Raw genomic sequence first — 24,817 nt, forward strand, 5'->3', positions numbered from 1 at the left:
TTGCAGCCCCCCCCGCCCCCCCCCCACGCAAGTCTAAGGGCCTAAGTGCAGGCCTTCTGAGGCTCCCATGGCAGCCCGGAAAGCGGGAAAGCGAGGCTTGGAGAGGGACGGCAGGCGCTGGCTGGGCAGCTTCTCTGCAGCCTCTCAGGACGGCTCCCGCCTGGCTCCCCGGGCCCTCCAGGGCCTGCCTCCACGTCCAGGCGGCCCTGCCTCCGGGGGGCAGGCACAGGGGGCACAGGGAGCACAGAGGTGGGGGGCTCTGCCTCGGGGGGGAAGCCACAGAGGGCGGGGGGGGCAGCCCTGCCGCCCAGGTGTCCAGTGTGCGCCCGAGGCTCTGAAGGCCTCGCTGCAGCCGCTGTGCCCCAGGTCGCTGGCGTCTAGCCTGCACCTGCCACGGGGGAGCAGGACTCTCTGCTCAGGGCTGGATGTCAGTCTGGAAAGTGGGACCCCACGGGGGCACGGGGCTCCCCTGAGCCTGCTCGGGAGAGGCCGCGTCTCCCCCCGTCCGCCTGGGGTTGCCAGACTGTCCCGCAGAAGACCCCACCCCCCTTCCCACTGGGTCAGGACGGAGCGGGTGGTGCACCTGCTGCGACCTCCGAGCATCTCCTGTAAGAGGCGGCCGTTCACCCTCAGGGTGGGGCTCGAGGAGAAGGGGGGGGACTGTCGTCCTGGCAGCACCCACCCCCTGGGGCCTGCGGCCTGCCTGCAGCTTCTGTGTCTAGGATCTCCTCCAGTCCTCGAGGGGTGCAGCAGGAGGGCGCAGCCCGAGCTTGCGTTACTGCTTCGCACAAGGAGCAAGTGGCCAAGCTGGAACGGGAACCGGGTCCCTTCCTGGGGAAACCATTCAGCAGGCGACCCACAAATTGACCAAAGGATGAGAGCCCGGCCCCTTAGGGTGCATTCAAGCCTCTCCTGCTGCCGCCACTCCAGATTCACCCCCAGGGCCCCCCAAGGATGCCGCGTCATCCCCTTCTGGGCCTTGGTCCGTGTTTTTCCTCTGCCGACCCCTCACCCATTGAAGGCCGGCCGAAATGTCACCTCCTCCAGGAAGCGCCCCCAGCACAAGGTGCTCTCCTGGTCACGCCCCTACTAGGGAGGCCCGTTCCCACCGACATCCTCAGCTCTGTGACCTCCACCTCGGGGTCCACCCTGACGCCGTACCCTGGAGCGACCGCATCCCCGCCCGCCTTTCCCTGACCTAAGGGACAGACAGGTCTCGAGGGCCCACCTCCAGCCCCATCCCGTCCCCGAGCCCCTGGGCGAGCCGGGCACTCAGCGTGCTGCCTCCCCTCTCAGGACGCAGCACTGCCGCCCCCCTCGGCTGACAGCCAGCACCCAAGCCTCAAGATTCGACTTCACTTCTGTTCTCTCTCCCACGCGCGCCGCTGTTCACCGGCACCTCCCTCTGGCAGCTCCTCCTCCGACTCTCGTTGCTATTTGTCCTGGGCATGCTGTTCAGGTGCCGCTCCCTCCAGGAAGCCCGTCTCGGCGGCCCGGGCTGGGCCCCTGGGTGCTCCCACGGCACCTGTGCTTACCTGCACGCTCCCACTGAGTCAGCGGCGTGCACCTGCCTGGTCACCGGCCAGCGCGCTCCTAGGCCAGGGGCAACCACGGGGAACAGGCCGTGTTTTGTTCTGCTGGTACCGCGGGGGCCTGGCACGTAATAAGTGCTTGGGAACCACGGGATGAAGGGATGGAGAGATTAATGAGGATCATGCTTGGGAAACCCGGAGGCTCTGGGGCTAGGGAAAGATCCACAGGCGGAGGCGAGGCGGCCCACGAGGTCCCCTGGGCCCCAGCCGCTCCGCCCCCGGGGGCCTGCTGCCGTCACCAGGCCGTGAGGCTGCCCGCGGCCGCGGTGCCACCACCACCGGGTACGAGCGAGGGGGCGCCCTTCCTCAGGGCCGGGCCAAGCAGCAGGACGGCGGCGTCAGCCCCTGGGGGCAAGGCCAAGACGCGGGGAGGTTAGGTGCGGTGCGCTCCGCCCGGTGGTGGCAGCCTTCTGACAGTAGCTTGTCCCCCCCCAGCTGTGCTCCAGCTGCTGCGCCCTGGGGCCCCGTTGGCTGTCTCGCCCTCCCTCGCCTGCCTCCCCCAGGCCCCGCCGCCTCCTGCCCGCTGCAGTCGCAGAGCCACGACGGCCCCGCCTGCCTCTGGGGGTCCCTGCGTTACACCCCAGCCTCCGCTCCGGCTCCCAGGGGGTCCCATACTTCCTTCCCCCAGAGCCGGGGCACCCACGGTGGGTCTTCCGGAGGCTGGTGGCCAGGGAAGGGACGAGACCCCGCAGGCCGGAGCCTGGGGCCTGGACGCAGTGGAGCCCAGGGCCGAGCCGCCTCAGTTGGGGGGGTCCCCGCTCCACGTGGGCCCTGCACCCCGACCTGCTGCTCCTCCCCAGCCCCGAGCCCCTGCGCCAGTCTCTCCACTCGGCCCCCCGCGGCTTCTGGGAACTTGGGCGGCAGCCTGCCCTGTGCACCGAAGCCCCGTAAGCCCGCTCCAGAAGCCTCGGGCTCCGGCTCCAGAACCAACGTAGCACTCAGTCACCCCTCTCCTAAGCTTTATTGCATTTCATTTTCTTCTCCCGTCTGTCCTGCTGTTGGTGGGTATCGGGCTGTGTCCAGTCTGTGGTGACGGTTCGAGCCGCGGGGCTGCCTCCAGCGCTCCTCCAGGCCATGCAGACGCCAGTTCTGCCCTAGGGGTCCCACGCCTGGCCGTGCGGGGCTGCGTCAAGACATCCTCTCCGTGTGGCCAGGTGTCCCCGCCGAGCCGGGGGATGCCCGGAGAGCTAGTAGAACCCGGCGTCCGGGTGCGCGGCGGCGGGTGCCGGTGGTTCCAGAAGAGACGAGCACCTGCCTCTGTAGCCTGAGTAAAGAAGATGGTCCTCCCCGCGCGTGGGCACCACTGAATCCGCCGAGGGCCTGGAAGACAGAGGCGGGCGCAGGGCTAATTTGCTCGCTGCTTGAAACTTGACAAGCGGCTTCCACTCGTGGCGGCTGATGCCCCCGAGGCGCAGACCAGGGCGCACAGCGCTGACCCCCCCTCGATCCTGGGGCCACCGTGCTGGCTTTCCCCGGCTTGCACCGCCGCACGGCGGGCCGGACCTCTGAGTATCCTCTTGGCGCTGTTTCTCCAGGGACCGTCGCCGACACAACTGCCATGGTCAACCCCACGCGGTCACGGCGCCGCCTCCAGCTACACCCCGACCAGCAGTGGGGGACGGTTCCCGGGCGTCAGGTCTTACCCGTGCCTGAGCAGAGGCCTGATTTTCGCCAGTCCCACCGCGGTGAAGTGTCGCACAATCGTGGGTTTGACATTAATCGTGTGTTTAAGTGTCGCAGGTTAGGCCTTAGGCTTTAGGGTGACAGAGGAAGTCGAACATTTTCCCAGATATTTATGAACCGATACTCACACTACCTCCTTCCTGAAGGGGTCTGGTTGTGCCTTTTGCTCGTTCTTCTCTTGAAATGTTTATCTTTTTCTCATTGATTTCAAGGGGCTTTATGGACACTAATAATGAACAATAAGTCTTTGACGGATGTATGTGCAACAAATCTTTCTCCCACTTTGCGGCTTATTCTTTCATACACTTTGTTGTCTTTGGATGAAAACACAGGCCTTACTTTTAATATAGTCAAATCAATACTCTATTCCTTTATGGCTTTGTGTTTGGCATTTTGTGTAAGGAATCCTTCCCTACCTCAAAATGGTATAGACATTTGCCTACAGTATCTTCTAAGATTTATAGTTTCACCACCGACATATACATTTTTAATAAACCTGGAACTCATTTTCATATGTAGTAGAAGGTAGCAATTTGACTTCACTTGGGTAACCGATTGCCCTAGAACAACATATTAAAGAGTTGAGTCTTTCTTATTGATTTATAATGCCCACTGCGTCATAAATCGAGTTTCCAAATAGACATGTGTCTACTTGTTCTGCTATTTCTATATGTCTATTGATACACCTAAACCACACTGTTTTAATGTCTCTGGAGATAATAAATCTTGATACCAATAAGGCAAATTTCCTCCTTTCTTCTTTGTTATTCTTCTTCAGGAAGAATGGGGTGTTTTTGAGCTCTGTTCATCCACATAAATTTCAGAATCGCTTTATTAATTTGTATGAAAAACCCTGTGGGGATTTTTTTTTTAATTGAAAATGCATTGAATTAGAGGTGGCTTTGGGGAGAGCTGACATCTTGGTAAAATTATCTTCCTATCCAGGAACACAGTATGTCCACCTACCTATGCCTTTCAAAATTTTTCAATAAAATCTTATAATTTCTCCATCTATGTTTTGCATATCAGTTAGGTCTATTCCTAGGTATTTCATAAAAGTTTTTATGAAATTTTAAAATGGTCTATTGCTATTCTAAATGATCTCTTTTCATTTATTTTTTAAAAAATATTTTATTTATTTATTCATGAGAGACAGAGAGAGAGAGAGAGGTAGAGACACAGGCAGAGGGAGAAGCAAGCTCCATGCAGGGAGCCGGATGTGGGACTCGATCCCAGGACACTGGGGTCATGCCCTGAGCCAAAGGCAGATGCCCAACCGCTGAACCACTCAGGGGCCCCTAAATGATCGATTTTTAAAGTTACATTTTCTAATGTAACTGTAGCTGTTTCTTAAAATGCAAATTATTTTTGTATATTATTTATTTTACCCAGAACTTTCGTTAAATTCCCTTCTTGTTGTGTATTAACTCGTAGATTATTTTGCATTTTGTATGCGGGCAATCCTGCTGTCTGTAAGTAATGCTAGCTTTGTTTCTTTCTTCGCAATTATGATTTATTTGTTTTTCTTGCACTGGCTAGGAGCCCCAGTACAATGTTAACTATAAATGATGACAGCAGGCATTTTGTCTTTCTTCAGATTTTAAAGAGAATAATTTCAACAATAATTATGATACTTGCTGCAGGTTATTGTCGGTGCCCTTTATGCATTATGGATGTTTACTTCTTTTCCTAGTTTGCTAAGCATTTTTTTAAATCACTAATATAATAAGAGTGAACATGTATTACCACATGCAAGGACTTTTCTAGATGCTTTACATATATAAAATTATTTTAATCCTCACAACAAATGTATGAAGAAAGTACGATTATTATCTTCATCTTACAGATGAAGTTTGGAGAGATAAAATTACTTGCTGAAGGTTCCAAAGCTCCTAATGGTACAGTCAGCGTTCAAAACCAGGAAGCCCGGCTCAGAGTCCATGTTTTCTCTCCTACCGATCAGAGATGTTGAGTTATCAAACCCTTCTTGCACATCTGCTGAAATGATTTATGGCTTCTCTTTTATTTTATCAATGTGCTGAATTACCTGAATCATTTTTCTCAGAGGAATCCAATGTTGCAAGTCTGATATAAACCTATCTTGGTCATGACGTATAAACGTTTTTCCTCCTTGCTGGATTCAGTTTGCTAATATTTGTGAAGGATTTAGCATCTATGCTAATGAGTTAGACCGGCCTACAGTTTTCCTCCTTTGTGCTGTCCTTTTGGTTCTGGCATCAGGTGTAGGCTAATCTCTCACCAAGTTGGAGAGAACTCCTTTTTCTAATATCTGGAGAAGTTTTAAAAATTGTAAATGTTCCTCAAATACTTGGAAGAACTTTTCACCTATCAGACTGCTGGACCATGTTTTCTCTGTGGGAAAAATGCTTAGCCACCGAAGGAATTCTTTTCAGTGATATAGGACTATTCAGGTTTTCTATCTCTTCTTGAGTCTGTTTTGGTAAACGATCTTTTTTCTATGAATTCACACATTCCATCAAAATTTTCAGATGTATTAACATATAGTTTTAAATAGTATCCTTTGTTTCTGCTCAGCCTGTAATGCATCCTTTTTCATTCTTAGTGTTTATTTTTGCCATTTCTTTTTCCCCATGATTAATCATGACAAGGGTCGGTCCATATTATTAACCATTGCAAAAAGATAATCTTTGAATTTCATTATCCTCTCTATATTTTACTTCATTAATTCTTGCCCTTCATTGTTTTCTTCTAACTTTTTAAACATTATTCTACTTTTTTCTTTCATTCTTGAAAAGTTATTTGGCGTTATTAGTCAGGTTGGGCTAACCGCCATAACAACCTCCAAACCTCGGTAGCCTAATGTGGTACAGTTCAGTGGACCGGCATGCATGACTTGGCGCTACTTAAAGTCATTGAGGAGCTTGAGTCCCTTTCATCGGTTGGCTCCACCGCGCTCTAGAGCCAGGGGGGTTCTACAAAGGATCCTTTGCATCTAGAAAGTAGATTCTCGCAAAGGAAGTTTTAAGGGTTAGATCTAGAAGCTGGTTACATTTCATCTGCCCATACACTATAGCCCATAACTCAGCCTCATGATCATATCAACTGCAGGAGGCTGGGTAATCTCTGACATGAATCCTCCTCTTGTTGATTTTGAGCCTTTTTTTTTTCTTTTTCAGAGTAAGCATAAGGCTGATAATTTCCTTCTACATTTGATCTGAAGTGTACAAGTTTTTATATACAGTTTTATTATTAATTCTAACTATTTTTCTCTTTTCCATTATGCTTTTTGTGGTTGTTGTTTAATCATTAATTGTCTAAGAGAGTATTTTAAAATTTCCAAGTGTAATATATATATATATATATATATATATATATATATATATATGTATGTATCTTATTATTGAGTTCCAACTTAACTGCATTGTGGTCAGTGTGGTCAACATGATGCCATTCGTTTAAAGTCTGTTCAGGCTAGCTTCATGGCCTAGTATGTAGCAATTTTCATAAATGTTTCATGTGTACCTTAAAACAATGCTATTGTCCATCTGTTGGGCACAATGGTCTATGTGTATCCATTATACCAAGCTCATGAATAGTGCTATTCATAGCTTCTATATCCTTGTTACTTCTTTGCCTGCTTGATATATTAACTGCTGAAAGAAGAATGGTACACTATCACAATGATTTTTTTTTTAAATAATTCTATCAATTCCTGCTTTAGATGTTTTGCAGCTATGTTTAAAATATATTTGGGGGCTCTGTGTTTAGGTACGTACCGGCTCAGAATGGTTATATTTTCCTAGTGAAGTAAACATTCTAACCTTTTGTAATTATTCTATTTATAATTAATAATGGTGTTCTTAAAGATTTTATACGTTACCAATACAGTTATATTAAGGGTTATTTTTTATTTGTTTATTTTAGTTTTAGTTTTTTTTTTTTTTTTTTTTTTTTGGTTTTGACTAGTATTTACTCAGAATATCTTTACTCTGTTCTTCAACTTTCTACCTTTTGGGGTCCTGTATTTAAGTGTGTCTTTACTAAAGAAGACATAGCTGGTTTTTTAAAAATCTAGTCTGATGATTTTGTCTTTTAACTGGAGCACTTGAGTTAAATTACTTGTGATTATTGATAATTTCTACTTATTCATACTTGTCCCAGTATTTCTGTTTCTCCTCTGCCTTCCTCCACCTCTCCCCACCTTTTCTCACTCTTCTTCTTCCTTTCCTCCTCCTCCCCTGGTACTTACCCTCTTTTGGATTGATTGAAGTTATTTTTCTCTTTCTGTATTTTGTTTGAAAGTTATATATCTTTAAAAAAAAAAAGAAAGAAAGTTATATATTCTGAGTGTATTATTTTAGGCCTTACTCTAGTTATTCCCTGTATGAACACTTAAAGTTTAAAGATAATAAATATCTTTCTATATTTTATCTCTGATCACTCCTTTCCCAAATTACATCTAGTTTTTTCCCAGGATTGTAGTCTTTTATTAAATATTATCATGCTTATTATTACTTGCAGCCAGTGGTTTTTACCTACCCAAATATTTAAAAATATCTTTACAGGGCAGCCCCGTGGCTCAGCGGTTTAGCGCCGCTGTCAGCCCAGGGCCCGATCCTGGAGACCTGGGATCAAGTCCCACATCGGGCTCCCTGCATAGAGCCTGCTTCTTCCTCTGCCTGTGTCTCCACCTCTCTCTCTCTCTCTGTATCTCTCATGAATAAATATATAAAATCTTTAAAAAAATAAAAAATAAAAATATCTTTACTGATCATTCTTTCATGCATCTCAGAACCTATTTATAGTATCATTTTTCTTCTATCTGAAGTATAGGATGGAAATTATTCACTTTGTTCATAGTAAATTCTCTGTTTTTCTGAAGAAGTCTCTTTTGACCTCATAGTAATAAATGCAGAAAAGTAAAATTACTGTATCACTGAGAGGTTTATGCATGTTAAGGCTTTTGATACATGTTAATTCATTTTTCTGCAGAGATATTAATTCAACTTATAGACCAACAGTGTATGCGTGTGAGAGAGAGGGTGCATGTGAGCAGGAGAAGGGGCAGGAGAGGGAGAATGAGAATCTCAAGTAGACTCCCCACTGAGTGCGAGACCCAGTGGGGGATTTGATCTCAGGACTCTAAGATCATGACCTGAGCTGAAACCAAGAGTTGAAAGCTCAACTGACTGAGTCACCCAGGAGCCCCTAAATAAATTCTTTAAAATTATTTATTTATTTATTTATTTGAGAGAAAGAGTAAGAGAGAGAAAGAGAGGGAGAGAGTACACACAAGCCAAGGAAGAGTAGAGAAGCAGATTCCCCACCTAGCGGAGAGCCTGACTCAGAACTCAATCCCAGGACTCTAGGATCATGCCCTGAGCCGAAAGCAGGTGATTAACTGGCTGAGCCACACAGGTGCTCTAGATAATTCTTTTTAATGCTTGCTAAATTGAGAGGTAGTAATTGTCATGTAATTGTAAAGTCTGCTTCATATTTTTAAAATAAACTACCTGTTCCCTTTTTGTGCAATTGCCTATTACAGTGTATTTTTCTTATTGACTTATAAGAACTCTATTGTTAAATTTTTAACTGTCATATATGCTGTAAATTTTTTAAAGATTTATTTCTTTATTTATTTGAGAGTGAGAGAGCACATACCAGTGGGTGGGGCAGAGGGAGAGGGAGAAAGAATCTCAAGGGGACTCCATGCTGAGCACAGAGCCGAAAGTGGGGCTCGATCTCACGACTTTATCTGAAACCAAGTGTCAGACTCCTAACCGACCAAGCCATCCCAGGGCCCCTGTGCTGTAAAATTTTAAAACTAATTTGCCATTTGCCTTTTAACTTTGTGTATGGTCTTTGGAAAACTCAAAATTGTTTTGTTGTATAATCAACTCTATACAAAGTTTTCATCTTTGATGAAGGCTTAGCAAGTAATTTTTTCCAGCACCGAGATGAAATGGATAACAACTCATTATTTTTCCTACTGTTTTTACATGCGTGCTCTATTACTGTCTCTTTAGTTCATTGAAAATGTATTTTGGTGTATGAGGTAAGCCTTGACTTACCTTTTCCTGAATAGTTTATTAGTTATCCAAGCACCATTTCCCTACTTATTGAAAAAGTCATTATTTGTTGTAAGTAACACTATGTCTTTCATTTTTAATTCGTTCAGATAAAGTCTTTCTCCCCATCCCCATAGAATTAGGTCAATGGCCTCAGTTCGGTACGGCTGGAGGTCACATTTAAATCAAGCATTTACTTCCAATTCTGTACGATTGCCTCCTAGTCCCCCCTTCTTTGATTTTTATTAATTGAGTCGAGAGAAGAAAAGATATGTGTGTGGGTGAGTCTCTGTGTGTGGGCCTTTTGAGAAATTGGAAGAGACATTAACATCTCGAGGAATAATCAATACATATTTGAGCTCTCTACAAGCCAGGGACTGAATGAGGAGAAGAGGATCCAGGAATGGATAAGGGCCAGTCCCTGCTTCCATGGAATCGATATTCCAGTTGGAGAGGAAACAGATGCACACGTACAGGGACACAGATAAAAATGATAGCTGACTTCTCAACAAAGCTGTAAGTCAAAAAATAACAGTGACATCTCTGGAACATTGGAATGGAAACAGAGAACTGCCACCCTAGGATTCTAGATGACCCCCAATTTTTTTTTTTTCAAAAATTAACGATTGGGATAATGCAGTGTTGGCTTAAGCTGAATCTCCTGGGGCACATGTGGAAACAGTTTTCCAGGGGAAACAGTTTTCCAGGGGAAATCTATGTTTTTATTTTTTTTAAGTCTTATTTTTGTAACACACAACAACTCCCTCTCCCCCCTCGCCCTCAGAAAACTTAGTGGACTGCTCAGGATTTCTGAAGGGGAAGTTACATTTTAGAACTTTTTCCGTTTTATAATGTAACAGTAGCTATTACATTACATAACTATTTTGAATCCTATTACATTTAAAAGTAGACTTGTTTTAATTTTTATCGGTAATAACATTCAACGTATAGTTATTGTATTTGGAATTAAGTACTTGAATTCACTCATTATCTCAGTAAATATTTAGTGAGCACTAGTACGTGCCTGAGTTCTATCTAGGTGCTGGGGATAAGAGATAAATTACATCTCTGCCCTCAGGGAGAGTAATAATCAGTAAATCAAATTAAATTAACATTTAATTCATTTTATCAGCTCATTTCCCTAAATATAACACCCTGACTTCATCAAGTTTTCTGAGATTCTGATCCAAAGAACTGCTATCTTTAATAGCACAAATCACCTAAAAGAAAGTGGTCAATGATGTATTTTCTCTTTTTACAGTTAAAATAACTGTAAAAAGAGGAGGGGGGTTCTGAGGGTAGAGATAAAAGGTGTTCCAGTCTTCTTGCTCATTGCAGATGGAGTCTCTCCCTCTAAACGATGCCATTTACACTTTGTAGAACCTCTTCCTTCGACCTTCCCCAGAACAGGACACTTTCAGGAGTGTGGACTCTTAGACCTTCTACAGCTTTTGATGGCACTTGGCAGCCCCCTCGTGGCCAAATCCTGCATCTGACAAAAGTCTTCCATCTGGCGGAGGCGGTCAGGTGTGAAGTGTACTCCCTGTTTGTAACCTACTTTGAAATGTATTTTTAAAAAGCCAATAGGATGGATTTATGGGTGAATAGAGAGATGTGTCGGTGGTTAGATACGTGACAAAGCAGACACAGCTATGCTAATTGCTGAATCCAGGCGATGGGCATACAGGTCACCGTATAAATATTTCAGCTTTTCTGTGAACATTTATAAAACATTGAATAAAAATCTCTCTGGTAGGCTCTGACAAAAATGGAGGAGAAGTAACAACTTCTTCCCCCATGAATAGTAGCTGAGAAAATGCACTGTCAAGAGACCTGCAGTACAAGAAATGTTCAAAGAAGTTCTTTAGGCAGAAGCAAGATGATGCCAAATGAAAACCTGGATCTACACGAAAGAATAGAGAGCATGGCAAATGGTAAATGTAAACTTTTTTTTCCTTATTAAAAATATCTTTAAGGGCACGTGGGTGGCTCAGTAGTTGAGCATCTGCCTCTGGCTCAGGTCGTGACCCCGGGGTCCCGGGATCAAGTCCCACATCAGGATCCCCACAGGGAACCTGCAGCTCCTTCTGCCTGTGTCTCTGCCTCTCTCTGTGTGTCTCTCATAAATAAATAAATAAAATATTTAAATAAATAAATAAATAAATAAATATCTTTAAAAGATAATTGAGTTTTTAAAGCAGAAATAATCATGTATTTGGGGTTTATAACTTATGTAGAGGGGAAAGGCATGGCAGCCCAGATGAGAGGAGAAAATGCAAGGTGGGGTTCTTGTTCTGGATGGGAAGAGGCATGTTATTTGAATTGTAACTGTGACAAATTAAAGATATATAGTATACACCCTGGACAAATCCACAATTTTGTTGGCCATGTCAACACTCCATTTTCAGTAATTGAAAGACCAAATGGAAAGAAAATCAGTAAGGATGTAGAAGGTTCGAGCACCATCAACCAACTCCACGTAATCGACATTTATGTAACACTCCCCGCAGCGACAGCAGAGTGCACATCCTTTCCAGTGCACAGGGAATATTTTACACAATAGGCCATATTTGGGGCCATGAAACATCTTTCATTAGATTTTAAAAAGATAAAATCATAATAGTGTGTTACCTAACTGCAGTAGAATTAAGCAGAAGTCAAGAAAATCTCACCTCTTTCACAATCACACAGCACATTTCTAAATAATCCACGGGGCAATGAAGAAATCATAATGTAACTTAGAAGATAACTTGAACTGAATGCAAATGAAGATGTGTATCAAAGCTTGTGGATATAGTTAAAACAGTGTTTAAAGGGAAATTGACAGTATTAAATACTGATGGGTTATAAGTGAACACAGTTTGAAAATCTGTGATCTCGAGAAGCCATCAGGAGTTAGGGTCTTTTGTCCTTGTACCTTCTTGGAAGGTCAGGCCCGCACTCGGCCCTTAGAAATGCAGAAAGGGCTCTTGGCCCATCTCTGTTTGGGGTGGTGGGCCTCTGCGGTCTGGGCTGAAGCCCTGCCCTCCCCGCCGACTGCAGGACCCTACAGCAGAAAAAGTCCTCAGGAGAACAGTTGCTACAGGCCGAGGTGTCCAGCCACTGCCTCACAGTTTCTAAGAACTTCTTTCTTTGCTCATGGCTCCGGTTTGGCCTGCTGCCGCAGCAAGGCAAAGACAGCAAAGGAGAAAACCCAAGGGAAACAGCTCTCGGTAGGTTCTCCTGGTGGGGGCAGGAGAGGACCGTGGCCTGTACAAAGTCATCTAGTCCATGCCCCTGCCTCTGGAGGTCCTCCGTCTATTTTGGGTGGACAGTTCTCTCTCGAATCCGGAAAGCTTTCCCTGGCTTACGTATTCCCAAGCCTCAGGAAGGTGTCTTGGGCATCTCCCCTCTCATCCCTCCCCCTGCATCTGATCCGCAGTTGGGCATGAGAGGAGATGGGGAAGCACAGGCTGGAGCCCAGCACTGGGAATGCAAAGCAGAGCTGTCGGGCCACCTGCTGGGCCTTGGGGCCGACCCACCTGCCCCCCCGGGACAGGATGGGGCTCAGCCTCCCTGGGGCTCCCTCCTTCCTTCTCACCCCCGGGAACTCTGGAGTGTTTCCTGGGAGCCTGGGAGGTTCAGGACCCGTGTCTGGAGAATGAGGGAGGGTGAGAGTTTCTGCAGGAGGCCACGTCGAGGCCCTTCTGTGCAAAGGGAGGCAACCCATCATGTGTGTGACACAGGGCAGCGGGGACTGTGGAGAAGGTGAGGAGGGACCCACAGAGCCCTGAACGAGACACAAATCCCCATGCACCTGGGGGTTCCTCTCAGCACCTTCCGACAGGGGCCCCAGGTCACATCCTGGAGTAGGATTTCCCCAGCGCAGACTCTTCCCGGCCCCAGGAAGGACAGGCAAAGGGCGGCTCTGTGCAGCCCTGGCTCCGTGTTCCCCACACGATGACACCAGGAAAGCCTCTTGCTCTGTTGCTCACAGGATTTTGGCCGGAGGAGCGTGGGGCACGTGGGTGAGGAGTGAGGGGAGGTCTCTCCATCACACAGACCCTCTAACCCCATTCTGATTCTCTGCCCTGGGAAGCTGAGGCGCAGAATCCACCCATCCTCCCAGCCGGGGCCTGGAACGAAGGCTCTGCCTCCAACACACCAACTCCACAGTCGTTGCAAATGACAGGCTCACGTTAGCCTAATGTTTTAATGGCGAAAAGCACAGAAAGCAGCCCCCCTGCACCCCCCGATGTCCTGGCCCTCACGCAGATGACCTCCTCGTTCCTCCCTCCTCTATTCACGGCAGGCCCAGCTCTTTCTGCTCTCCCTCCAGGAACCTGCGTCCAGAAAACGAGGACTTGGCCTTCCTCTTGCAGACAGGTTGTCTCTGGGTGTCCCGAAGTGGAGAAGAAAGGCGCCACGTGGTGAGAGTGGAGGAGGTTCACCGTCATCTGTCCAGGGACCTGGCTTGGGGTGGAGAGGCTGAATGGCCCCCATCTTCCCCAGGTGTCCCCCATCTGTTAGGACTAGCTCTCTGGGCCAGTGCAGGTGTCAGGAGGGAGGTTTTGGGGATCTGTCCTCGTGCCACGGCTGTGGAGCCAGGTGGGGCTATCCCTGGGGGAGGTGACACTGGGAGCTGGATCATGCGACACACAGAGCCCCAGGCTATCCGGCCGGTCCTGGGGGAGCCGCTGCCCTCCCACCCCCAGCCCGTGGTGAAGCTCACACAGCAACAAGGTCGGCCCAGGGGCTCCGCCAGCAGGCACCGTGGCTTCAAATGCAGAGACCCCGCTTGCTCGCCGAGCTCGGACAAGTTCCTTCCCTGACGACCACCCCCAAACACAGGACTAGGTGTGTGCACACACGGGGGGCACTTATGGAGTGGCTCCCGGGGCCCCTGGCATAGGTGCCGCAGACAGAAAAGGGGCTCCGGTTGGTGAACCCGGTTTTTCCACAAAGGTTAACTCTGAATAATTTAAAATGTTTGCTTTGTTCTCTATTCAAAACACAAGGTGTTTAATTACTATCAAGGAAAAACATCCTCTTACTGACAAGTGTTACTGCTTTACTGACGAGGGCACTAGCGGTAGGGAAGCCAGCGAGGCCTCCTGAGCACTCCGGTCCGGGTCTGCGTGTTCCCGAAGGTGTAACACAGGCCCTTGGTCTCCCATCGTGAGAGGTGCCGCGGGCCGCCCGGGGGCCTGGGGGGCGGGGGGGCGCATACACGGTCCCGCCGGCCGAGAGCTGGTGCTCCGCGGTCTAGGGCGACGTTGCACCTTGCAGGTGGGCAAATCACGGGCCCAGGAGGGCGAGCGCCGTCCAGCTTAAGTCACAGAGTTGCTGTAGCGCCTCGGCGGCTAGAGGACCTCAGTATCCCGACCTCCAGGCCGACCACCCTGAGGGGACCGGGAGGGCTCCCAGGCGGGGGGCTACTCCTCCGACCCTCCTTCCTCCTCCTCCTCCTCCTCTTCCTCACGACCCACGACGATGAGGGTGGCGGTGCTGACGGCCTGGCCCAGCGCGTTCTCGGCCACGGCCTTGTACTGGCCGCCGTCCCTGAGGGAGACGCTGGGGATGACGAGGGAGCACACGCCCAGCACGTCGGTGCTGTACGCTGTGGGGTGGCCCGCCAGGCTCTGGTCGTCCTTGAACCAGGTGACGTGGGGCCGGGGCCAGCCCTGCACGGCGCAGCTCATGCAGCACTCGCAGCCCTGCGGCAGCAGGTGAGTCCGCAGGCCCACCAGGAAGCGGGGCTTCTGGCTCAGGTCGGGCTCCCGGTGGCCTGGAGCCTTCACCGTGAACTTGTCTGTGGCGGAGAGCAGGTGAGAGAGAGAGAGGGTGAGCGGGCGACAAGGGCCGGCCGGGGCGGGCGGCGGGCAGCAAGCTCCTCGTCCCAAAGTTCCAAAGCACTTTCTGGGACTTTCTGCCACAATCTTACCTGTAAATTTAGCTCCCGTGGTTCAACTAACTTTTTTATCCTTTTCTTATAATACATTTTGGATTTTTTTTTTTTACACTACAAGCTAACACCCATTTCACTGTGGCCAGACCGTGTAAGAAAGTCCAAAGGGGAAGGAATAAAAACCAAGCCTAACTTCCCTGCCTGTCAATGACCAGAGCTAACCTTTAGGGGTGGAGCCTTCCAGACATCTTTGTGTTTTAGAAATATGGAATCATACATTCCGTTTTATAATCCGCCTTTTCCAGTGACTGTTTTGAAGGCCCACATCTATTTGACTGTAAAATATGCTTGGTTTTCAGAGAAACATCAACCTCATTGCCATACGGCCTGCCGCTCATCTGAGACCCCACCCAAAGGCAGGCGCCCTGGACAGGCGGACCCCACAGCCCTCTGCTGTCTCCCGACGCCCCCCCCAACCCGGGTCAGGGCCGCCCTGCAGGGTGGGCAGGGCCACAGGTCCCGGCCGCTGGCTGGTCAAGGGGCCAGCGACACGCGGGCCACCCCTCAGCCCCCAAGCTCACCCCGATGGCGGGGGATGCGCCAGGGCTCGCTGGTGTCCGAGGGCAGGCTGGCCCCCAGCTCGTTCTTGGCCACCACCCGGAAGTGGTACTCGTGGCCGGGGAGCACGCCCAGGAAGGTGTAGTGGTTGGTGTGCACGCGGTCGGCTGCCTGCTGCCAGCGCCCGCGCGCCGACGAGCGCATCAGGACCTCGTAGTACAGGGGGTCCTCCCCGGCCTCATCTGGGGAGGCCTCCCACTCGGCCGTCACCGTCCCAGGCACGTTCTCCTGCAGGCGGATGGGTCCAGGCGCCCTCGGGCACGCTGCACGGGAAAGCAACGGGGGCTAAGTTTGGGGGGGACCCCGCAGGGCCCTCCCCCAGGTCCTCAAGTGCAGGCAGCGGGAGCCAGACTGTCCGCCGGGGCTCGACAGTTGCCTCTAGAGCAGGGGGAACCTCGCCCTGGCTCGTGTCTGTACCCTAGAATCTCCTCCGGGGAGAGGCCGTGGCGTAACCATCCCTAAGGTCCTGGGGCAGAGCGATGGACCCCTCACCCCGCCCAGACCCCCAGTCTCTGCCTGTCCTGTCTCTCCTCTAGCGCTTCGGAAGGGCTGGTGGCAGCGTCACCGTGTATTCCCAGGCAGCAGAGGGTAGCTGAGGCCTGTGACCAGGCCGGAGGGGGAGCCCTGCGCCTCGGTGAAGGGGTGAGGGGCAGGCGGGCACCGGGAGCCCCGCCCAGGCCGGCCTCACCTGCCACCCTGAGGGAGAAGCGGTAGGTAGCCTCCTCGCCCTGCAGGCTCCTCAGCACCACGGTGTAGAGGCCGCTGTCGGAGAGGCTGGCCGCAGGAATCAGCAGCTGGGTGAGGCCCTCCTTGGTGGAGGTCACATTTCTTTTAGGCAAGGGCAGGCCATCCTTCAGCCAGGTGACCTCAGGTATGGGTGCGGCCTGGGACACGAGAGCAAACGGGGGTCAGGAGGGGAAGCTCTGGGAGCGATGCACGTGAGCTGGGCCTAGGGTGTAAGTGGGGGGAAGGGAACTCCCAGGGGAGAGGCCGCTTGAGAGCGGCTGGTGCAGGAGGCGGGGTGGAGCAAGCAGGAAAGGGAGTCAGCAGCCCCCACTCCCCGCGAGACTCCCGGGGCCTGGGCGCACTGGCGTCAAGCGGACGCCGCGGTCACTCCGCCCACAGGATTGTTCTGAGGACGGAAGAATCTAAGGACACATGGGAGGCACAGGGCACGGGGTCGGGGAGCTCTCAGGGTGTGTTAGATTCTCGTCCCCATCACTGCCCTTAGTGTGGTCTCGTGGTCAAGAACAGGTCATTTAGAGTAACTTCTGAGTGAGTCAAGCTCCGCCGCCTAGGAGTTCCCACTCAGATGATGATGATGATTTTAATAATAATAATAATAATTAATAGATGACACAAACGGGGTGTCTGCCGTATGCCAGGCACTACTTACGTGCCCTCCATGTATTAAGTCCCTGAATCCTCAGAAAAATCCTTGGAGATATGTTACTATTATCCCCATTTGATGGATGAGGAAGTTGGAGCCCGGAGAGGGTAAGGTATTTGTCCCTCGAGCGAGGGAATGATGCTGCTAGGTCCCACCCCGGGCCGCCGGCTGGAGACCCAAAGGACAGGCGGCGAGCGGTGAGCGAGCGAGAGCCACAGGGCCGAGTCCGGCTCCCTGGGCCCCTGCGGGCCCCCTCCCTCCTCCCCATCAGAAATACCTCAAAGGAGATAGGCACACGAACAGTGTCCCCAGCTCTGACCATCCGCGAGTCCTTTGTGCCGGAGTCCATGAGGAACTTGGGACGGACTGGAACACAGAAGACGGGGTGTCACCTCCCGCCACGCTTGGGCCCCAGCCCCGGGGCTCCCACAAGGCCAAGCTGGAGGGGCGTGTCTGGGCCAGACTGGCTGATGTAGAGATCCACGGAGGGTGGGGGTGGGCCCTCCGGAGGATTTGCAGAGGGGAGCTGGGAGGAGAATCCTGGGGCACAGCGGGGGAGCTGCAGGAGCTGGGGGGCGTGCTAGCTGGGAAGGAAGGGGAGCTGAGAAGGGAAGCCCTCAAGGGGCCGGTGAGGGTTGGGCCAGAACAGAGGACAGTGCAAAAGTCGTCGGACTCTGGTTTTGCAGGTGAGAAAACACTGATCTGAGGCAGGAAGTGACAGGCTGGAGACCACATCAGGTCGGGGGCAGAGCCAGGACGAGGTTCCAGGATTGCTTGCCTCTCTTATTGTTACTATGGCAACTAGGGCCTGTTGGGATGACGGCCCAGGCCACCCTGGGTCGAAGGTTTGCTGCTTCCAAGCAATTAAATCCAAGGGAAAAGACGATCCATCTTTGGATAACAGGGAGCTGGGTGTCCTCTACTCTGAACATGAACCGTGGGTGCGGAGCAGCACTTACACCTTCTTAGGTCACGCTTCGGAAGCAGCAAAGAATCCTGCGGGGAGTCACCTCTTTAAATCCTGGCTCTGCCACATACCAGTGGTGTGACCCAGAGCAGAGCACCTTTGACCTCAGCTTCCCTATCTGGAAACTGGGGGTGCAAACATCAACCTCGTAGGATTTTCACGAGTCGTAAGGAGATAACGTTTCTGAATGGGCCTGCCTGGTCCAGCGCCTGGCTCCTAACGGCTGCTTGGGAAACAGCACGTCATTACACCCGGGAAGGGGATCCTGACTCAGCAGGTGCATAGCTGTGGCTCAGAGGTCCCTCTCAGGAAGGGCCTGCAGCAAGGAGGAGATGGCACTCACCGGTCACCGGCATGGCTTGCACTACTGTGTCCAGGGCCGTGGGCTGGCCGCGGCCCCCGTCGTTAACTGCTGTCACCCTTACGAAGTAGCCCTCTTGGGGCCGAAGCCCTTTGACTGTGAAGGTGGTGGCTGGCACGGTGCCCGGGTGGCACGGGCTCCACTGCAGACCATCTGAGCCTCGCAGCTCCACCACGTACCCCTGGGCTGCATCCCCATCCTGAGCATCCGGCGGGGCCCAGCTCAAGGTGATGCTGGTGTGCGACGTGTCTGTGACTTGCAGCTCCCTCACGGGCCCAGGGACTCCTGACCAGGCACCATGGGGATGTTAGGGATGGCATCGCCCTCTCTCGAGGGAGGCCACTCAGTGTGGCTGTTCATTAGCTTTCCTGTGGGAGGCTGGGAATTTCTTTCGCTTACGGCTTCTGCCTCTAGACTTCCCGAAAGCACCTACCTGGAACCAGATCCTACTCTAGCCTCTACTCTGCCTCCTCTGGGTACCACAGATCCCAGCCCACCTGCTCCAGAAGGTTTCCCCGCACTCAGTCCCCTCCTCCACCCACCTGTCAACCCACTACCCCGAACGACCCTTCTGTAATTCCTGAAATCTGGCACCTTAGTTGATGACTGCCTGGGCTCCAAAATCCCTGAAGACTAGAATTCTGGATCTTTTGATTCTAAGCTCTAAGTTAGTCAAGACTGCCCTTTGGACACTCGTCCGTACTTAGTCTTCACCTGTTAAGTGGGAGAGATGGTAACACCCAAGGGGGGCTGGGAACAAAGCTGTGAGGTGTGTAGACGGCTCTGTCAAGTGCAGACGAGTCTCCTCAGGCTGCTTGCACCCCGGAATCATGTGGGGAGCTTTAAAAACACCAGTGCCTAGGTCTCATCCCCGGAGACGTGGGGGGCAGCCCAGGCAGCAGGATTTGTAAGCACTGCCTGGGTGTTTCTAAATTTAGGCAAGGGCAGTGTCTTCCCAAACTTTAATTTGCTCATGAATCAGCCCGGGGATTGGGTTAAGACTACGGGTCCTAATTCAGAAGGCCTGGGGGAGGCCTGAGATTCAGCATTCCTGAGAAGCCCCCAGTAAGGCTGCCGGTCCTGGGGTCATGCTCAGCAGCAAAGGTCTAGGAAATGTCACGACCGGGGTGGCTACTGTGGGACGCTGCTGCTGCTGCTGCTCCCTCCGTTCCCCATCAAGGGCAAGAGCAAGGGAGGGAGAGGTGGATAAACTAGGACGGGGCTGGTCCGCTTGCAAGGAATAAAATGCATGTGTCCGCTTTCCCCTCTCCATCCCACACGCTGGCCCTTCTAGGACTGAAACTTAGATGCCAGTCTATCCACTCAACTTGTACAACGTTCTACGTTTGCCAGATCCATTCCAGCGGCCCGGACACCCGCAGTGCGCCAGGCCCTGGAGGAAGACAACGGTGCTCCCAGGGGCTGACCCCGTGGCCCATCCAGCGTGCTGCCCCCGGGATGGCTCCTTGTTAGCGGGCTTAAAAGGGCTCATGAGATAAGAGGCTCTTGACAGGCATACAGAGCAGCGTTTCCTAAGGTGTATGCCTCGGAATGAGGCTTTTTTTTTTTTATATAGGTATTTTGTAGAAACGTTATTCTCTACTCAAATTCGGGAAGTTTGGCTCAAAGGAGGACAGGCCCCTTTCCCGTAGGCCCTGCCAACGTCATGAGCTGGGTGCTGTAAGCATCTTGCGGCACAGGTCGCTGTTTGTGCTGTTCCCAACACGGCTTAGACAGCCGCCCGTGCCTGGATGTGTGAAACCGCAGGGAGGGAAGCAGAGACCGGGATTTATTCACTTACTTCCGGGCACGATGTTAGCCATCGTGATGGTCATGAGCAAACATCTGGTGTAGAGTCAATGGTGAGGTTCCAGCGCCCCCACAGTCATGACAAGTCCCCCCTTGGGCGGATGGGTGGTTATACAATAGGAACAGGTGGGCCAGCTCCAGGACTGAGGGGCCCAGGGGCCCAACAGTGAGTAACCTTGGGAAGGGCTGCTTCTAATCCCCACCGCTTGGCCTCTGGGCCTATTGATCTCGAGCCCCCCTGGGCCCCTAAAATAGGTCTCAGCCCAGAAGCCTTCCAGCCTTCCTGACCTTTTCCTTCAGGGCTGGCCCTGACCTACCTCCAGCCCCCGTCCTGTCCCACGGGCTCCAGAGCTCTCCCCAGCTCCCCCCACCCCCACCTGGGGTGGTGCTCTACTTACTCATGGGGTCCCGAGCGAAGACGGCATCCGACGGGGGCCCAGGCTCTCCGGGGCCGGCGGGCGACACAGCCGTGACCCGGAACTCGTACTGACAGCCCTGCCGCACGTCCGTCACCGTCCACCTCCTCTCTGCGGGAAGCCCACCCGCATTAGTCCCACCCTGAAGCACCAGGCGACGGGCAGGCAGGTGGCTCGTGCCTCCAAGCTCTGGAGAAGACCAAGCTCAGGGCTAACACATCCTCTCTACAGCCCGGCCGGTGGGTCGGGGTGACTCGGTTGTCTCCGGGGTAAAAAGATCACCGCTCAGGGCATCAGAGGCCCCAGCCCCGGTCCGGCTGTGCCGCTACCTTGCTGGGCAGGCTGACAGGTGCCTTAACCTCTGCGGCTCTCTCTGCCTTGCAGGCTTATCCCTGTTGCTATAAATCTGTGTAGATCAATAAAGGAGACAGGATGACCGGGACGCTGGGAGAATGCCCTTAGGTAACTGCCGTCTTGCCAGAGACGCAGGTCCTGAGGTCCTGAGGGGCACGGCCCTGGCTCGAAACCCGGCCTCCTGACAAGCTGCTCAGGGCTTCGAACCTGTTCTCTCTCCTGCAAACATAGGCTTGGACTTTTCTGAGTCCTTGCTCATCCCGGAAAGAACTTGGAAACTGTAGGGAAGTTGGTACCACGGGGACGCGCCTCCTCATGTCATGGATGAGAAAGGGAAGATGTGGCTTCCATCCCAACCCCTCGGTTAGACTGGGGTTTCCTAACCTTGGCGCTGTTAGCATTTGTGGCCAGATAACTCTTGGTTTGGAGCCACGGGGATGCGGACAGCAGCGTGGCCCGTGACTCGCAGGATGTTTAGCAGCATCTCTGGCCTCTTCACACTGCCCCCCATCTCGCCGGCCGCAGTTATGACAGCCAGACACTGCCAGGCGATTGCCAAATGTCCCCAGGGTTGAAGCCCCCCAAGCGAGACCCCGTGTACTAAAGGCATCAGGGATGGAGATGCCACAGGACCCTGGAGCCAGGAGGTCATCTAGGGAAGCCCTGGAGCCGGGGACAACGTGGAGCACCGGTTCAGGCCCACTCACCAGGCACGGGCTGGGCATTCACCGCCGTCCAGGTGTTGCTTCCCTTCTTGCGCTTCTCGATGAGGTAGCCCAGGATGTGGGCGCTGCCAGGGCCCCGAGGTGCCGTCCATGTCAGCGTGATGCCCTGGCTGGAGGCTGCCTGGATGGCCGGGGCCGAGGGCGGCCTCGGGAGAGCTGGCGGGCAGAGAAGGCGCAGGTCAGCCAGCGGCTGGGGAAAAGTGCCAGCTCACGGCGAGGTCCCCGGGGACAGGGAGTGGGGCATCTGGGAGCAGCCACACTGTCGGGGAGGCTCAGGGGGCACCAGGGGGCTGAGCCTGCCTGCCCTAGGACGCGTTCTGCTGGTGGCCCAGGAGCCTAGAGGCAGCCCTGAGGCCCCTTGGGCTCGAGTCCCCTGATAGGTGCTCCAGATGGAGAGCACCTGATGGAGGACGGTGCTGCCCCCCCCCAGGTTCCGACATGCCGCCCCTGCTCCCACAGAGCCACAGCTGGGAGAAGAGCCCATAAACCTTGCTTCCTGATCACCCGCCAACCCCCAAAGGAAGCTGACGTAAGGAGTGTCCGCAGTGACCCCCAGCGTCTGGGGCAGGCCTGCCCGCCCTCTGCGCAGTGGAGAGCCCGGGGCCAGGGCCCGTCCTCTTACCCTCAGGGGCCACCAGCACCTCCGCGGACTCCAGGGCCTCCCCAGCCCCCTCAGAGGTCACAGCCCGCACTCGGAAGGTGTACTTCTTGCCCTGCTCCACGTGGGTATCGGTGAAGGTGGTGCTGTCTGCGGGGGGCTCGCCCACCTTCAGCCAGGTGCTCCTGCCAGCTTGCCGCCTCTCCACCACGTAGCGCTCCAGGGCCTGGCCCCCGTCGTCCCGCGGGGGCCTCCAGTGGAGGCAGACACCAGCCCCGTGGCGATCCTGTACCTCGAGGGGACCTTGTGGGGGCTGGGGCTTGTCTGGGGGCCCACCGAGAGGAGCACAAGAGAACGGGGGTCAAGGGAGCTGGAGGGCCGTGATGCTGGACGTCCCCCCTCATCAGCGGGTAAGCCTGCCTTGGGGTAGGATGCCCGGGAGCCTCGGGGTTACCTGCGGAATGCCCCGGTCTCCGCCCCCAACTGCACACAGGTGCCCGCAGAGGCGACACGGGACGCACCCCTGTGCTGTCCAGGGACCCGCTCAGCCCTCTGGCCACGAGCCGTCCTACGCTGCTGGCGCCCCTCAAGGCTGGGGACCCCATCCCACCCCCACCACTCCCGCGGGCCCGCTGTGTTAGCTCCTCTCCTGAGGGGGGGACAAGGTGCGGGAGGCTGGGACCGTCAGCAGCATGCGTGTGCGGGGTGGAGCAGGGGGGCACCCTCTGCGGGGAGAAGGCTGGGGAGAAGGCTGGGGCTGGCACCTATAACCTGTAGGGTGACCTCCGCCCGCGCGGAGCCTCCCTCGCTGCTCAGTGTCACGCTGTACCGGCCGCCGTCCTTCCTGCCGGCGCTGGGGAGGCACAGCCGGGTGAAGCCGTCCCCCAAGGCCACCTGGGGCCCCCTGCCGCTGCCGCCCGCCACCTCCACTCCGTCCTTTTTCCAGGCAGCCTGGACTGGGAGGTGGCTCTGGAAGGGGATCTTCACCGTCACCGGCTTCCCGGCCTTGACCACCAGTGGCTCTCTCAGGCTCTCTGTCACGTCAGGAGCAATGACAGGGCGATCTAGAGACACAGCAGGCAGGGGAGTCAAAGGCAGCTGGGGCTCTGTGCCGGGGGGGGGGGGGGGGGGGGGGGGGTGGGCAAGCGGACCCAGAGAAGGAAGCACAGGCTGAGAGCAAAGACGCCCCCCGCCAGAAGCACCGACCAGGGCCTGAGTGGGCTTCACCTGCAGCAGGAGGGACCAGGGCTGGACCCCTGCCGCCCCACCCAGGACTTCCTGACAGGGACTAGGGAGGAGACGGTTGGCTTTCTCAAATCACCTTCGGGGACTGAGGATAAGATTAGGCACCCAGAGCCGGTGAGCCCACAGCCGGTGGGGGGGGGGGGGGGGGGTTGGGGGGGCGGGGCACCTGGGGCAGGGCACCTGGGGCAGAGGCCTGGGGTTGGGGGACCTGGGGCGGGGCACCTGGGGCAGAGGCCTGGGGTTGGGGGACCTGGGGTGGGAGGCCTGGGGTTGGGGGACCTGGGGTGGGGCACCTGGGGCAGAGGCCTGGGGTTGGGGGACCTGGGGTGGGAGGCCTGGGGTTGGGGGACCTGGGGCGGGGCACCTGGGGCAGAGGCCTGGGGTTGGGGGACCTGGGGTGGGAGGCCTGGGGTTGGGGGACCTGGGGTGGGGCACCTGGGGCAGAGGCCTGGGGTTGGGGGACCTGGGGTGGGAGGCCTGGGGTTGGGGGACCTGGGGCGGGGCACCTGGGGCAGAGGCCTGGGGTTATGGCGCCTGGGGTGGGAGGCCTGGGGTTGGGGCGCTTGGAGCAGGAGGCCTGGGGCGGGGGCACCCGGGGCAGGGTCCCGGGCAGGAGGCCTCACCGTGGACACGCAGGGTGGCCTCGCTCCGCTGGCTGCCGGCCACGAAGGCGTACTTCCCCGCCTGAGTCCCCTGCGCGCGGGGAATGCGGAGCCTGCGCGTGAGACCTTCTTCCTCAAAGGTGACTCCGTCCTGGGAGCCGAGCTGCCAACCAAGGGCACGGAGGAGCCCGTCACCCGGCCCTGCCCAGGCCCTAACCGGTGGGCCAGGAACAGCCAGGGCCACGGCAGGTGGGGGACGTGGCCCAGCCTGGGACGGTGCCGCTCTGCGCCCACCCGCAAGCCGCACAGCTGGGGAGCCCGTCCCGCGGGGCGCCAGGGCCCGTGCTCCGACCCCCGTGACGCCCACCCTCCTGGGAGGATGTGCGGGGAAGAGCGCGGAGGTGGCGGCCGTATGACACCTCGAAGGACAGTAGATTCCAACGGGTGTTGGGATGGGACATGCATTTTTGATGGGGGGCACAGGAGGGGGCTGGGGGGCGAGTGGGGGCACACCCGCTAA

At 54.1% G+C, this 24,817-nt stretch overlaps 1 protein-coding gene across 1 annotated transcript in view; it reads right to left on the reverse strand.

Annotated features, from left to right (window-relative positions):
* Positions 1-13,512: 13,512 nt before the first annotated feature.
* The window catches only part of IGFN1 (immunoglobulin like and fibronectin type III domain containing 1), a 34,431-nt gene continuing 23,126 nt past the window's right edge, over positions 13,513-24,817 (reverse strand). Inside the window, exons 18-27 of the mRNA XM_038541735.1 lie at positions 24,319-24,460; positions 23,215-23,514; positions 22,475-22,774; positions 21,835-22,008; positions 20,756-20,884; positions 18,531-18,833; positions 17,498-17,586; positions 16,519-16,714; positions 15,794-16,093; positions 13,513-15,116 (exon numbers count right to left, since the gene is read on the reverse strand). Of these exons, the coding sequence (XP_038397663.1) occupies positions 14,740-15,116; positions 15,794-16,093; positions 16,519-16,714; positions 17,498-17,586; positions 18,531-18,833; positions 20,756-20,884; positions 21,835-22,008; positions 22,475-22,774; positions 23,215-23,514; positions 24,319-24,460 (2,310 nt within the window). The 3' untranslated portion in view covers positions 13,513-14,739. The remainder of the gene's footprint in view (positions 15,117-15,793; positions 16,094-16,518; positions 16,715-17,497; positions 17,587-18,530; positions 18,834-20,755; positions 20,885-21,834; positions 22,009-22,474; positions 22,775-23,214; positions 23,515-24,318; positions 24,461-24,817) is intronic.

The sequence above is a fragment of the Canis lupus genome, chromosome 7 (genome assembly GCF_011100685.1).
Source record: "Canis lupus familiaris isolate Mischka breed German Shepherd chromosome 7, alternate assembly UU_Cfam_GSD_1.0, whole genome shotgun sequence".
NCBI lineage: Eukaryota > Metazoa > Chordata > Mammalia > Carnivora > Canidae > Canis > Canis lupus.